The sequence below is a fragment of the Benincasa hispida genome, chromosome 11 (assembly GCF_009727055.1).
Source record: "Benincasa hispida cultivar B227 chromosome 11, ASM972705v1, whole genome shotgun sequence".
Classification (NCBI taxonomy): Eukaryota; Viridiplantae; Streptophyta; class Magnoliopsida; order Cucurbitales; family Cucurbitaceae; genus Benincasa; species Benincasa hispida.
Window position 1 is genome coordinate 58,837,821 of NC_052359.1, and position 15,975 is coordinate 58,853,795.

The 15,975-nt window shown below is 32.5% G+C and overlaps 1 protein-coding gene across 1 annotated transcript; it reads right to left on the reverse strand.

The window, feature by feature from the left end:
- Positions 1-2,385: 2,385 nt before the first annotated feature.
- Positions 2,386-4,222, reverse strand: LOC120091234. The gene is made up of 5 exons (XM_039049173.1): positions 3,796-4,222; positions 3,315-3,415; positions 3,048-3,164; positions 2,859-2,960; positions 2,386-2,725 (listed from the first exon to the last, which is right to left on the reverse strand). Exons 1-5 carry the CDS (start codon positions 4,028-4,030, stop codon positions 2,555-2,557), a joined length of 726 nt encoding a protein of 241 aa, XP_038905101.1. The 5' UTR covers positions 4,031-4,222; the 3' UTR covers positions 2,386-2,554.
- Between the last annotated feature and the right edge of the window lie 11,753 nt (positions 4,223-15,975).

Sequence of the window (15,975 nt, forward strand, 5' to 3'; positions counted from 1 at the left end):
ATTGATTATTGAGTAATACAAAAATGAAAACAAATTTTAGGTTTGGGCCACTATGCTGGCAACTCTTGATACAGGCCATTTTGCTGGATCAAAACTTAAAAATACTTATATATATTGTTTCTATAAAAGTGATGGTAAAACAAAACCTTTTAGGTCCCATTTGGTAACTAAATAGTTTATAAACGAATGAATACTTAATTTTCAAAGATATATGCTTTGATTTTTTTGAATTAAACTAAATGAAAAATTAGAAATGAAGGTATCGTCGGGAATGTTTCACTTCTATGTGTATATTAGTATCTGTACTTTCTTAATCGTTGAGTATATACAGAATACACATTTAAAATGATTTTTCCAACAAAAACATGTATGTAGAAAACGTTACACCTGTACCAGTATATGTATGGTTTATAAAGTGATAAATACTTAATTTTGAAAGGTAGCTACCTGGATTTCTCTAGATTAAACAAACTTGAACAAATTGGCTAAGGACCATCAATTTATTACAATTATCAAACACACTACAAGAGATCATCGTTTCAATTTCATAAATAAAATCATCATGCCAATAAATCATTTGCTAAAAGAAAACTCATCTCTTTTTTCTCCTCCCTCTACTTATCCTCAAACAACGACGACAGATAAAAATATTTTGATAGATATATTATGTTCAATGTGTTCAATATTTCCCCTAGGGACTTTGATTTTTTTCTTGAGTCAATTCAAACGGACCCTTAATCATTTTTTAAGTTGGTCCTTTTTTATTAGCTATACAACATAATTCCCTTACCATTTGTTTTTAAAACATAATTCCCTTACAACATAATTAGCTTCATAATCTACTACTAAGGTGGCAGGTTCATGTAGGCTAGAAACCCCATGTGTTGAACCAGCCCAAAAAAAACCATATCACTCCAATATGGAAATGAATACATACACCCAAAGAAGGAAAAAAATTGCCTCTAGTCTTGACCAACCATTTAAGTTTTTGACAAGAAGAGAGAATGCAAGAAGGTGATTTGTCTTTAGAAAAACAAATAGATGACAGAAATTCTTAGGAGTGGTTATCCTTCTCCTAAGCTACCTCTATAAAAATGAACAAGTCTTTTAAGTTTAAAATGAACTTAACCACTTATGTGATCATGCATTTGCAAACCATTTGAAAATGGTGGTCAAGAAATGAACTGTGTACGGAAATATACAATCATGAGGTACAATGACATAGAACACTCCAAGCACTAACCACAAACATGGATATGATATCCATGTTAATGGAGGACGAGGAAAGTGAAGAAAAAGATGAGAAAAAATATTCAACAGATGTCGAGAGAGAAATTAGAAATGGAAATGGATCTCCGATCAAAATGAAAGTGGATCGAAATGGGAATGGTATTCCTTTTGACGTTGTTTACCTTTTTTTGTTTACTTATATCTAGGATTTGAATGAAACTAGATGATTACCATAATATCGTTTTATATCTAAAATCAATTAACTAAGAAGTATGCTGCAAGAATTAAAATGTCATTTCTTTAGTTATATTTATTTATTAAGATTTATTGAAAATAGGACCAAAATGAAATACAATGCAAAATACAATCAAATGCTATTTTAACCAAAAATAAAATAGTTAAAAAAGTTGTCTTTAGTTTAGTTGTAGAAGTATTTTTCAAAAAATAAAGAAATACCACGATATGCTTCTATTAGCTATAGTAATGGAGGCTAAAGTGAGAAGGATGATTGACATGCATTTCTACCCTTCAGGTGGAAGGCTCATCCTCTCTTTCCTACCATAGTTGTACACAAAAAGAAAAGAAAAAGACTATAGTAATGGATATCTGCGAACATTGGAAACTTAAAAGACCAAAATGCTACTAAACTCAAATCTTGGAGACGAAATAGGAAAATGGGAAATCCAAACCTCTAATCTCAAGGTCGAGAGTATACATCTCAACTAGTTTGAATTCTCATTAACCTAACTCCATTTCCCACTTTCCACAAAGGGTATATTCGTCCACCCAAGCCACCACCTAAAGAGAGCCAACATTCTTGGCAAGTAACCATTTGCTCCTTTAGGTACTTTCTTCTTTCCCTTTCAAAGAAAATAGCAAAAAATGCCTACCCACACCTCATGAATCACATGGTTGGACAAAACAAAGACACTAACCCAATAGACAAGAAAACTTTAAAAGATGGATCTAATAAGTTAGAACCCACCCCCTAAATAAGAAAAGCATACAGGCAAATCAACTTTTAACCTTCATGATGAAGTACTCTATTAGAGATTGACAATCTCTGGTAAGTCAGATTAAAAGTGGAGGAGAATCCAAGTTTCTAACTGAAAGTGTTGTTTATTCATCAATCAACTAAATGGTAAAGGGGAAAGATATTGAATTAAATTAGCTGATGAGCTATAAACTATAATTTGATACATTTTCAATATTTAGTTAATAACATGTGACAATTGCCCTTTTGAGTTTTGTACATATATTTACATCAATTTTATGTACAGAATGCACAAGAGAAATGGTTAAAAGGCTGAAAGAATATCATAATTTACAAAAAATCCCATTGCCAATACACTTTCTCCACAATACCTCCACCACTCTGAACAGCTAAATGAAGAGTTTCAGAAGCAGGAGGAACCCCCCATAGAAGTGGCACAGCAACTGTCATGGTTAGCTTCTCCTGCAAACCCCCTTTACTTGCCTTCTCTGCTGCTACAACCTAAAACATCATCAGAACATGGAAAAATGAAACTCAAACAAATTCGCCCCCATCACCGAAACATGGATCGATCATTGAGGGTTAAAACCAGGGGCAGAGGCGGGGAAATGGTGCATATGGATTTATAACAAACCTCTCCACCTTGCTCCAAAACAATGTCCTCCACAACATCACTTAGCATCTCAACAGAACGGCAAAAACCATAGATACAAAGTCTTCTTCCCATGTCAAGTCCCTAAACATAACAAGTAAAGCATAAGAAAAATCCTAGAGGAAGGACTTTAAGGCTTTAACTAAATACAACACTGCCCAAAAGGCTCACATTGGTCGCTGCGATATCAAATAGAGCACCAAGACATATGCTCTGTTTTGGATCCATGTAATCACTCTCTTGAAACCGTTGGAATCTTTGGTAAGCCTTTGATTTCCCTTGTTTTTTCTGTCAGAAGAACATCAATTTAATCCAGACATGAACTAGGTTGCATCAACTTAGGCGCTAAAGTAATTAACAATACAGAACTCGCAAGTTTCGATCAGATTTGAAAATAGAAGTGAAGCATCAACAAGGCTATATATGTAAAGGGCATACATCTGAAGAGGAAATTCGTCGAGGGACAATGGAGCCTCCAATCTGAACAAGCCCATCAGGAGTGAACAATGTGACTCTCTCCTCAGGAACCCAATGGATTTCTGTGCATAATTTCAATTTGAGCAACACCTTGTACAAGATAGATGGCTTCATAAATAAACAGAATTCAAGTATTTCATTCCCATCACTCGAAGTATAAGAAACCACTCGATGCACTTCGAGTAAATCTAAAACCCACCCTCAAATTCAATAAGAATAATCAAACATACCCTAACAACAGAACAAGAGAAAAGAACCCTTTTCTCAATCAATCGAATGAAAGGGGGGAAACCCCTTTTGACAATCAAACGAAATCTAATCAAATTAGGTAATCAGAATTGGGGGAAATGTAAAAAGTGTAATCATACGCGTCGATCCTTCAGCATAATCAGAAGATTCCTTAACAAACGCGAAAAGAAAGAAGGATGGGCAAGAAACGTACCGCTATCACCATCAGACCAAGGAAACAATCCGAACGAATCGTCTCCCATGAAGCTTCCAGAGGAGGATTTGAGGGAGAAACGAAGGAGACGAGATGGGCGATGATGAGAGACCGAGAATCTGGGAGAATAAAGAAAAGGGTGTAGAAGGAAAGAGGGGGAAAGGTGGAGGGAGCGGGAAATGGAGAAGGAAGAGAAACACAAGGAAAGAGAAGGGTCGGCCATGGAAGAGAGCATTGGGAATGGGGAATGGGATTGGTGCAGAGAGAAGGGAAAATCCGAAGAGGAAGAATCTAAGGATGGGAAATGGCAACCGACCGAAGGGAGAATGGAAAGGAGAAGCTTCGGAGGCCACAAAGGACACGTAGCGTACAATGTGACGTTTCAAAGTGAAACTGGGGGAAAATGGGGTCGCCTTTTGCCTCTTCCTTCTACAGAAATTTCTCTGCTTCACGTTTTAGAATTTTTGTGCCATTTTTGAATATTTCTTCTAAAGATATTTCTATCCATTGATATTTTAATTTTTTTTTAAAGATAACTTCATTAAAAAAAAAAAAAAAAAAACACAACAAATCAGGTCCTCATTAAGAGGAGAGGATACCCAATTTTGAAAGTTAAAGCTCCAACAAGTTTCATAAGTTTCTAAACTAGAAAAAAGTTATACAAAAATATCTAGAGTAGCTTACGCTAAAGAGTGAGCTACAAAATTACAAGAGCAATTACACTTAACAAAACTATAAACACTCATCCGACTTGCGAAATCCAACACACCCTCAACAACATTCTTTATTTCAGAAATGTCGAATGACGGCTGGTTAAGAGCACAGATGATAAATGTCGAAAGTAGTGATTTAAAGTTGGAGGATTTATTTTGAGGTTTATTTAATTAATTGGAGAAGAGGTGAAAGATTTGAGTTTGATATGACATATTTATCAAGGAAAGAATATATATATCTATTTGTGTGTATATGAGTTTTGGAATTTAAGAAAAGAAATGGAAGAATATATTTTAGATATATATTTGTGTGGTGGAGATTTAAAAAGAAAAAAAAAAGAGAGATTTAGAATTTTTGATTAAGTTTATAAAAGAATTGAAATTTGAAGAGATAATATGAGAGGATTTAATTGAAGAATTTACTATTACTGTGGGTCTACATATATAGAAAATAAAAGAAAGCTAGGTTTTATTTTCTTTTATTAGAAGCTCATGCAGACCCCAACCACCCAACTCTTTCTCTAAACCCTCGCAAGCAAAGTCCCCATCCTAGTTTTTCTCCGTTTCATGTAACTCTACATCACCTCTCTAAGTCGCACATCCACCATCTGGGGGTCTTGCTACTTGTCTCCAATTGCCATCCACAACGGCTTTCTCTTTCCCCCTTGCAACCATCTATCGTTGGTCTTTAACCAAACACACCTAGCCGTCCGACACTGCCCAAAGCCGCCACATCAGTTTCTTCTTCACGTCCTCCGTTCGGTCACTGCTCAAGTGTCGTCTACTTTTGCCATCACCGGATCTATCGATTTGGATAAGATTTCTATTGTTTGGGTTGTTTTCAGTTGATTCTTAAATGCCCATTTACTTTTGACATCAATCGGTTGATGCCCATTATGTTTCAACTTTGGATTCAAGTTTTTGAAGGTACAGAGGTATTGTTCAGTGAAGTTGGAGTTTTTTTTAGCGAGTTTTGGTAAGTTTTATGCTTTGATGACCCTCTTGTAGATTAATTTTGGTCGTTGAGAAATTTTGGTAAAGTCTTTTGGAAGTGATTTTTTTTTCTTTTACGAAACTACATATGGATAATTTATTTGAGACATTGGTAGTGAAGTATGTGTATGATTTAGGCTTTAATTATGTAAGCCTAATTTCAAATTATGATTAGGGGGGTTGATTCAAGAATTTCATTCAAGATGAAGAAGAGTTTGGTTTGCTAATTATTTGGACTTAAAATTGGAGGTTGGGAAGGTGAATTTGAATTGAACCACATCTTAGGTTAGATTATCATTTTGTAATATTTGGGTGTTTGGAATTTGGCCTTAGTTTAATTTAAAGCTTGGTTTATGTTTAGGCTTGATTAAGGATTCAAGAATTTCAAAAAGATTCAATTGCTTTTTGGTTCGACCTAATATCAAGGTAAGTAATCTTACTATTGGAACCATCTTTGTGCCGAGCGATAAATTTAAGATTTATTTTGAGAATTTTAAGATTGTTTACAAAGATAATTTTGATTGTTCTGAGATTGAATGGACTGTTTAGAAAAGATATATGAGCGTGTGATAATATTTCTGAAGCATGTTAATGTATGAGCATGATCTAGAATTTATGAGACATATTAAAAGGACGATTGAGCATGACCCTAAATTATGAGCTAAGTGACACTACTACTGGAATGTCTTAAAGCTAGGCAAAAGTTAAAGTATTTGTTGATGTACATATTTATGTGGTTTATTATGAAAGTATGTATGCTATATGATGTATTATGAAATTTCGAACGTGTGATTGTTTACATGATTTAGTGCATGAGAGTGATGTGCTAAAGTTGATCCATTTAAAACTAGATTAAATATGTATGTTGAGGTTAATTAAAATGAGGTTGATGAGGAGATTTTAGAGGACTCAGGATTAAGTTAATGTTATATGTAATATGAAGTTAGATGCAATCTCATTTCCTTTCCAGACTGTGTGACCGTATGAAAGTGATGCATGCTCGAGGGCGCTAGTACATGAAAGAGATGTACTAGGGCTGGTGTATATGAAAGTGATACATACCTAGAGGGTAGTGAGGTGTACGTAAGAGGTGCACACTCAGTGGGTTATGTGTATACGAAAGAGGTATATACATAACCATGTGTACGAAAGAGGTATGCATCCCTACATTCATAGAGAGGATCTGGGGTGTACGAAAGAGGTGCACACTCAGTGGGTTATGTGTATACGAAAGAGGTGTATACATAACCATGTGTACGAAAGAGGTACACACTCAGTGAGTTATGTATATATGAAAGAGGTGTATACATAACCATGTGTACAAAAGAGGTGCACATTAAGTGGATTATGTGTATACTAAAGAGGTGTATGCATAACCATATGTACGTAAGAGGTACACATTCAGTAGGTTATGTGTATACGAAAAAGGTGTATGTGTAACCATGTGTACGAAAGAGGTACACATCCCTACAATCATAGAAAGAATCTGGGTGTACGTAAGAGGTGCACTCTAGGGGAAAAGAGAAAAAAAAAAGTGAGCCATGTAAGGAAAATTTTCAGGTCCCACTGGTAGAGAGTTTCAGTTCGTGTCGCAGTTATTGGACATAAATGCTTAGCATGACTCCGATAGTGGGATTACTTACTGAGTATTTTACATTCACCTTTTCTCATGTTTATGTTTCAGGTAAGAGTAGAGACGCGCTGACGAATGACAAGCGAAATCCGTGATCGAGCCACGGGGACCAGTTTTATGCTTCTGCTCATGATATTTAGATTTCTTTCATGTTTTTCCACTTTCAGTCTTCATGTTTGAAACTTACTGATTAGTATTCATTTCTAAACTTTTATAGTTTTCTAGACTCATTAAATTTCTCATTATGATTTATGGGTACCCTGTTATTTGACTTTTATTTAGTTTTAATGAAAATCTTTTATTTGACTTTATTTATTTAGCATTTATTTCACTATAAAAATGTATCATTTTAAATCTATGCATGCATGTGTATAGTCACAGCCTAGCTCGAGTCCTAGGGAGTCGGGTCGTTACAGTTGGTATCAGAACCCATGTTTTGGGTTCTGTAGACTTACTTACTATGTAAGTCCATATTGTCCTTATGGCCTATGAACGGATTCCTTGTCATCGCCAGGTATGTCCTATCAATTAAAAGTTTTATGATAGTTGTGTGTTAAAATATTGTTTAGCTTAAATGCACTAATATGTTCTAATGCTAGGGTACTGACACGATAGAAGTTATTATATCAGGTACGACACTACAAAATGAGAAAAATAAAATAGAATAAATTATAAGGTCACTTGATCTTAAAGGTTGTGTATGTGTGTGTGCATCAACCTATCCAATCGTGCGTGTGTGCATTAACCTTTAAGTGGAAAAACATCGTGCGTGTGTGTGTGTTCGTACGTGCGTGCGTGTATGTGTGTGTGCGTGCGTGTGTGCGTGTGTGTGTGTGTGTTGAAGAGATAACCTAAGAAGATTTAATTGAAGAATTTACCATTACTGTGGGTCTGCATATATAGAAAATAAAATAAAGCTAGGTTTTATTTTCTTTTATTTAGAAGCTCATGCAGACCCCCAACCACCTAACTCTCTCTCTCTAAACCCTCGCAAGTAAAGTCCTCATCCTAGTTTTTCTCTATTTCATGCAATTCCACATCACCTCTCTAAGACGCACGTCCACCGTCTGGGGGTTTTACTTGTAACACCTCAGGCTCAGGATTCAGACCAGGATTCGGAATCCGGATTCGGCCCCTGATGGCCCCAACATTCCCCTGCGAAAGAGGTACATATTCAGTGAGTTATGTGTATACGAAAGAGGTGTATGCATAACCATGTGTACGAAAGAGGTACACGTCCCTACAATTATAGAGAGGATCTAGGGTGTACGTAAGAGGTGCACTCTAGGGAAAAGAAGAAAAAAAAAGAGTGAGTCATGTAAGGGAAATCTTCAGGTCCCACTAGTAGAGTATTTCGGTTCATGTTGCATTTATTGGACATAAATGCTTAGCATGACCCCGGTAGTGGGGTTACTTACTGATTATTTTATACTCACCCTTTCTCATGTTTATGTTTCAGATAAGAGTAGGGACGTGCCGACGAATGACAAGTGAAATCCGTGATCGAGCCACTGGACCAGTTTTATGCTTTCGCTCATGATGTTTAGATTTCTTTCATGTTTTTTCACTTTCAGTCTTCATGTTTGAAACTTACTGATTAGTATTCATTTCCAAACTTTTACAGTTTTCTAGACTCATTAAATTTCTAATTATGATTTATGGGTATCCTGTTATTTGACTTTTATTTAGTTTTAATGAAAATCTTTTATTTGACTTTATTTATTTAGCATTTATTTCGCTATGAAAGTGTATCATTTTAAATTCTATGCATGCATGGCCTATCTCGAGTCCTAGGGAGTCAGGTCGTTACATTTTTAGAGAACTTACACAACATATAACATGAGTAGTAGTCTCCCTAAGGCTCCTGCAAAAAAGACAACGAGGGTTAATATCAATCCTCTATTTTTGTATGTTAGCTTGGGTAGGGGTTGCATCTTAAGAATCTTCCAGGTATAAATCTTGGCTCTCAAAATGGTTTTGTTTTTTCAAAAGGATTTTCAAATAGGAATTTCACCAGATAGTGTAGATGAGGACCCATTTACAGGGGAATTAAGTGTGGTAGCAAGATAAGAAGTACTATTAACAGAAAATAGGCCTTTAGCATCCCTACTCTGAATGATTTCAGATTTAGACTATCGATTACCTGGGGGAGTATTAAGAATATCCTTGACATTGGCAGCCAGAAAATTTTCTTTTATAGTGGTGACCTTTCAGCTAACCCAAGTAAATCATTGACCCTTTTGTTCTTGAACTTATTGCTAACCCACATCGAGTTACAATTCCCCTCTCGACCAAACCAAGGATCCTTTGCAATAGATGTATAAGCATTGTTTCCAACCTTCCATCATACCCTTTATAAAAGAGCTCTCTGCCCCATAAGATACTTCTCCATGTCAAAGATGGATTGGACCCTAGAGAAATCTTTAGAAAGTCGTCGTCTTTAAAGTACCTGTCTCGCAACATTTTGAGAGGAGGTTGGATTCCTCAATATTCTCTAGCTATGCTTTGCAAATATAGCTATTTTAATTGGATTTTGTTTTTATAGTTCATGTAGATGTGAGATGAAGATTAAAATTTTGACACTTTAGTTGAAGATTTTTCTTTTGGTGTACAACATATATACAGACAAAAAAATAAAAGCAAAAGAAAACTTGACATAGCGAATCAGAAAGAAGAGCAAATCCACCCATTGAAGGTAGGACTTCAAGCCACACAAATGAGTACTAAAACCTTCGAGTATGGGTAACTCATGTGCAACAAAATTACACCTTTGGTTGGCTCAAAGGAACCATAGAAATGGAAATCTCGTATGGCATCAACAAAAGGTTAAGCCTCATTCGCGTGTTGACAATTCTTAACCAAGAGATTCCAAATAATTTCGGAATTTGATTCGACCCAAAATGGGAAAATGCTAGCCTTGAGAGCTCTAGAAATACCATTAGACATGGCAATGGCCTCAACAAGTTTCGTCGATTCTGTCTTATCGTAGTGACTATCCATAGCAAGAAGAACATCATAATTTATGTGATAAACAATGACTTTGATACCCACTTCACCATCCAAGAAAGTCGCATCAGAGTTTAGCTTAAAAGTGCCTAGGGAGGGGCAGACCACCAGGAAGATCCTTCGTCAATTCGAGGAGAAAGTTCAATACAAACAATCCAATTTTTTTTTTATTGTTGCCTGCAAGGCTCAAAGACCATGGACAAGGGTCAAGCTTAAGAAAAAATAGAGAGGTGACATGGAAAAACACGCATCCTAAAAAAGAAAAGTCAAACCTCAGGTTCTGGACTGATTGGCCAAACCGGTGAATATGTAACCAATTAGGAAATAACCGAGCCACACCCAATCTAGTGCTATAAACCATGCTGACATTGCTAGAGTTATAGGTAAGTATAGGTGACTGTCAAATGAATGACATTATAAATAGATTCAACAACTCTAAAGGAGAAAGGTAAGTAATCTTTATACCAAAGCCCTAACCTTATTTTTGTGTGTTAGCTGAACTATATACTCCATGTATTAACTTAGACATCAGAGTGTGGTAGGATTTTTCACACAAGTCGGCTCGAAAAACGAAGCCAAACCAAGAAAAACGGCTCGAAGATCAAGCCCTCAAGGGACTCATGATGATGATGAATGCTTGCAAGCTCCAAACACCAACACAAATTAATATATTTATCTTGGAAAATAGTTCAATCCCAATAACTAAATATATGAAAATCTACCTATAATCTATAATTTTATTAAAAAGAAGTTAACTTTGAGAAACTTATCAAATCTATCCAATCTATTAAATTTACAAACCAGTGTCACTAACAATTAATACCTATACCATCGCTATGGGTTTGTGACTCGGAGTGGGCGACGTTATTCCCAAGAAGAGAAAAATAGCATCGCCATCAATCTTGATTTAGAGAGTGTGACTGGACACCCAAAAAATGTCAAACTGGTTTGAAACGAAAAGATACAAAGCTTGGGAATTTTTTGTGTATGAGTAAGGTATTAATATCCATAATATTCGTTATTAAAAAAAAGGCCTTTTATAACAAAAAAAATGTTTTGATTTTTAGATGACCTATATTTTATTGTTCACTATTATTATAAATAATGAACAATAATTATGAGTGACCAAAGTTTATGAAATATATATATATATTTTTTTGTGCTTTTTATTTAAAAAATGTCAACGAATTAGTTTAGAAAAAGTCAAAGTTTACCTTTGAAAAAAAAATGACTTTTTTTTTTTTTTTTTAATGAAATTACTATAGGAAAGGAAATAGAAGGGAAAAAAATTTAACAAACATTAAAAAAAAACACACACACATTGAAATCAAATTTTGACATCCCAATAAAAGGTTCTCTCACCTTAGGAGCCCAAATATCAGTATGTCGAATATTCTAGGTTTCATAATTGAAAAAGTTTGTCTTTTAGAAAGTTAAACCAAATACTAAAAATAAATCTACATAAAAAACATAGATTAAATATTATGATATAGGAAAATATTTAAAAAATCAATTTTAGATATTTTTAAAACCAAACAATAATGATGTGAAAACCAAATGAAAATAACATTGACTAAAAACAAAAATAAGAAAGCAGAATACTAACTCAAATATGTGCAAAATTTGAAAAAACTTATTTTGTACGTACGGATCAAATGCATAAAAAAGTGTTTTATGATTAATATTCAAACAAGTATCATATTATTCGTGGATTAATAAAATAAATGGAGAAGGACAAGAATTAAATACACTAACATATTAAATAAAGGAATCATAGATAATAAGAAGCAACCATATTGCTCGTGGAATAAAAAAGATGAAGAAGCACAAAACTTAAACATATGCTAGCATATTAAATAGAAGAAAACATTAAAAAAAAAAAAAAAAGAAATAGAACCACTTACTTGAGAAAATAGAGAAAAGTAGGGATTGTTGGAGTGAATGAAAGAGTTTTTTAAGGAGAAAATAATGTGAAAAATACATATGTTTAGGGAGAAAAGTCATTAGAAAAAATGGAGAGTAAGAGAAAAAAGAAATTTTGAGAGAGAAATCGACTAGATTTTTTGAATTTTATATTGCGTGTAGTATTGATCTCATGAACCTCCAATTAATATAATTTCAAAGTCTTTCTTAAATAGAAAAAAATAAATCAAATCAAATTAAAATGAAGAAATAAAAAAAATAATTGAAAACTATTTGATTAATTTTTAAAATATTTGGCATAATTAAGTCCTCTTAAAATTGATTAGATACAATCTTTTATTCAAAATTTTATTCTCTCTACACAAAAAATATTTTATTTTATTTTACAAAATATGGATATTAAAACCTCAAAAATTTTGTTATTCTAAAATGCAAAAATGAAAAAAAGAAATCTTTTATTATATTTTATCAAATATGAAAATCAAGGCTCCGTTTGTAAAAAAAACTAAACCTATAGACAATACTTCTACAACCAAAATTTCTTCCTTATTATTTACCTTTTATCAATGGTTTAAAAAACCAAGCCAAATTTTAAAAACTAAAGAAAATAGTTTTTAAAAATTTATTTTTGTTTTTAAAATTTGGCGAAGAATTTAACTATTGTACTTAAAAAAGATGTCAATCATTGTAAAAAATAGAAAGAAATAGGCTTGATTTTTAAAAACCAAAAATAAAAAATGAAATGATTATCAAATGGGACTTAAAACTTAAAATTTTTATTTTCCTTTAAAAAAATCTTTTATTTTATTTTATTTTACTTAAAGAAAGAGAAGGAAATGAAACTGATTTTTTTTTTAAATTTATCTTTATTATAAATTGGTGAATTTTAAATACAAAAGATACACAAAATCACACATGCAAAAAAAATAATGATGAAATAAAATTCCAGATAAATTTAGAGTCTACATATATCTTTATGGGCTATTTTATTCTACACTTTTACTTAAGATCTATGTTGTACTTCATTTAGAAAAACATGAAATTTTTTTGGTATCATGGAATTTCATTTAAATTTTTCTCTAAAGAATAAAAAGAAAATATAAGGAAAAAAACCCACTTCCCATGACATGAATAGTTAGATATCAATTGCTAAAGAAATAAAGGAAATAACATAAAAATAAATACAATAATTAAAACGATGGAAATGGTTAAACTGTCAAATTAATTGCACATGTTTTACATCTCAATTAACGTTTAAAATAGGAAATGGAAAGCCAAAGAAAAATGACCAAATTCTAATTATCGTTTGATTAATTAAACTTTGTAATCAAGTAGGGAAGAAAAAAATATGAAACAACGAGTCTATTCTTATTCTCTCTAGACATACCTATAAATTCTAATTATCGTTTGATTAATTAAAATTTGAGTCACGCTAAGAATAACAAGGTAGTTTGCCTATTTGTTTTTCAAACATCATTATATTGATCCAACAAAATGACTCGAAATCAATTTATTTACATAGACGTCAACATTACGTTGAGATGCAATATGAGGAGTGCTACAATATAAGGATGTTTAAAAAATCTGATGACCCAAAAAATCTGATCAACCCAATCCATATAGTTTGGGTTGGGTTCAAACAAATTAAAATTTTATGGGTTTGGTTGGTTTATGGGTTCACAAAAATACCCAAACCAACCTGAACCAACCGAAACTTATTATTATTATTATTAATTTTAAAAAGTATTTCTTACTTACGATACTACATATATTGATTTTAATTGGATTTAATATCATGATTTTTTTGGATAATTTATTCTATAACAACTCCTTAAAATAATTTTTTAGCACTTTGATTTTCATAATACAAATTCAGATTGAGTTGTTAATCTTAATTTAATATATGAAAGTAATTAAGTACAATTTTTTGTATTAATATTTTACTTATTTTTACAACAAAAATTTAAATAAAGGACCCGAATAACCCGAACCAACCTAAATATTTCATGGTTGGGTTGAATTGGGTTCATTATTATTAAGAGTTTTGAAGAAACTCACAACCTCAACAATTGGATTAGATCCAAAAAGTACTTCAACCCAATCTACGAACACCCATATTATAATATAAGATCTATACCTAATTGAAGAGTAGTGAGATGATCAAAGTGAGTTACTACAATTACAAAAGTGACATGACTTGAATTGTCATCCACATATATAGATGTAATTTTATCTAGTGGAGTGTATTTTTGTTGACGTGTGAGTACAATGCGCTGAATCGATAGAAATTATGTATAGAGTCGCAACACTCACAAGTTAAAAGTAAATACTGTAATAGCTATTCAAACTTTAGCTACAAATTAATTAAATTAAGTAGTGTTTATTTAAAGGGTATAGGCTTGGAATGAGTTAGACATTCTAAGTTCAATCCTTGTTTAGGACAAGGATTTAGGAAGCAATGCTTCCTACATTTTTTTCTCATGGCTTTGAATAGTAAACACTATTCAAATCCATGTGTTACACTTTTTTTTTTTTTTTTTTAAATTTAATTTAGGAAGTTTATCGGCCAACTTCTATACATCACCTCTAGTGACCATCGTCATCCAACTTTGACCACCAAGTTCGACGACCGCCATTTGCCATCTCCGGTCTCAACTTTCGACGACTCTGTCGGTGAACTTTTAGCCATCGACTTTGACTAAACTTCGACTGCCACATCCGGTGACCGCTGTTGGCCAACTCCGACGACTGCTACTAACCACCTCTAGTAGCCATTTCCGACGATCCTGCCAGTGAACTTTCAATGACCGACTCTGGCGAACTTTCGGCCGCCACCGGGTCAACTTTGAAAATTAATAAAAACACTTCTAGCATATAACATACTAAACAAACTTGTATATAAAAATACTTTTAAGAAAGAGTTGCCAAATTCATGTGTGTTTTTAGTTTAAGAAGTTTTTTTTCTAATCAAAATGTTTAATTAAAAATGAATTTTTGAACAACAGTTTTTTCTAAGTCATTCTAAACAGGCTCTTAGTCTAATTACAATAATATTTTTCTCTTTCTTCTAATCATTTTTTATTTAGAGTTTTTCTTTTTAATTATTATTATTTATTAGATTATCTTTTTTTATTCTCTTCATGATGTTTTCTTTATTTTAGGAAGTTTCATTTATTTCTTTTATTTCTTTTATTTCTCTTAACTGTAAATCGACCACTACAAGAAACATCTCTTATATGCTTCTCTTCGTATTATTATTATGTAGACATATTTTTAATAAAAATTTAATAGTAAGGATGGTTAAAAAGTAAATTGGACTAGATTTTCGGGTAAAATAATAGTCCATTAGATTGCAATTGTGTAATTAAATATATTTATTTAAGCTATATGTATATAAAACCCTAATTTAAATTAGTTAAAGTGACAAAAGTCTATAACGTTTTATTTCAAAACCTAGCAAAATCAAAATATTAAATTATTAAAACAATAAATTAAATAAAATTACAATTTTAGTCAATTTCTATTTCAAAATTCAAGAAAACAAGTATTCTTCTAATTTTTTTAGATTATTTAAACTTAGCTATATTAAAATAATTAATATGACAAATTTAAACTAATATAAAATCCAACTACTCATTAAATATAAAAAATACTTCACATTTTCAAGATTTATAAATCTATACTTCATTCCCAAGCTTTCTAAGTCTCCACTCCAAATACATGCTTCTTAAAAGACTTCCACAACCTACACTCCAAACACAGTTTTGTAACGACTTGAATTTCTAAAACACCTGATAGGGTCGTTATCTCGTGCATGTATACACTTTCTAGTTTGCAGTTAAAACCAGAAAAAACCACTTTATTATAAAGAATTAAAAAAAAAATTGCTCAAAATTTAATAACTCCCCGTTT

Excerpts from the sequence above, each read along its gene's own strand:
- LOC120091234 (XM_039049173.1), bottom strand. The coding sequence starts at position 4,030 with ATGCTCTCTTCCATGGCCGACCCTTCTCTTTCCTTGTGTTTCTCTTCC. Across the intron at positions 3,165-3,314 it reads GACGAATTTCCTCTTCAGAT|AAAAAACAAGGGAAATCAAA; the intron begins GTATGCCCTTTA and ends TTCTTCTGACAG. Across the intron at positions 2,961-3,047 it reads TTGATATCGCAGCGACCAAT|GGACTTGACATGGGAAGAAG; the intron begins GTGAGCCTTTTG and ends TGTTATGTTTAG.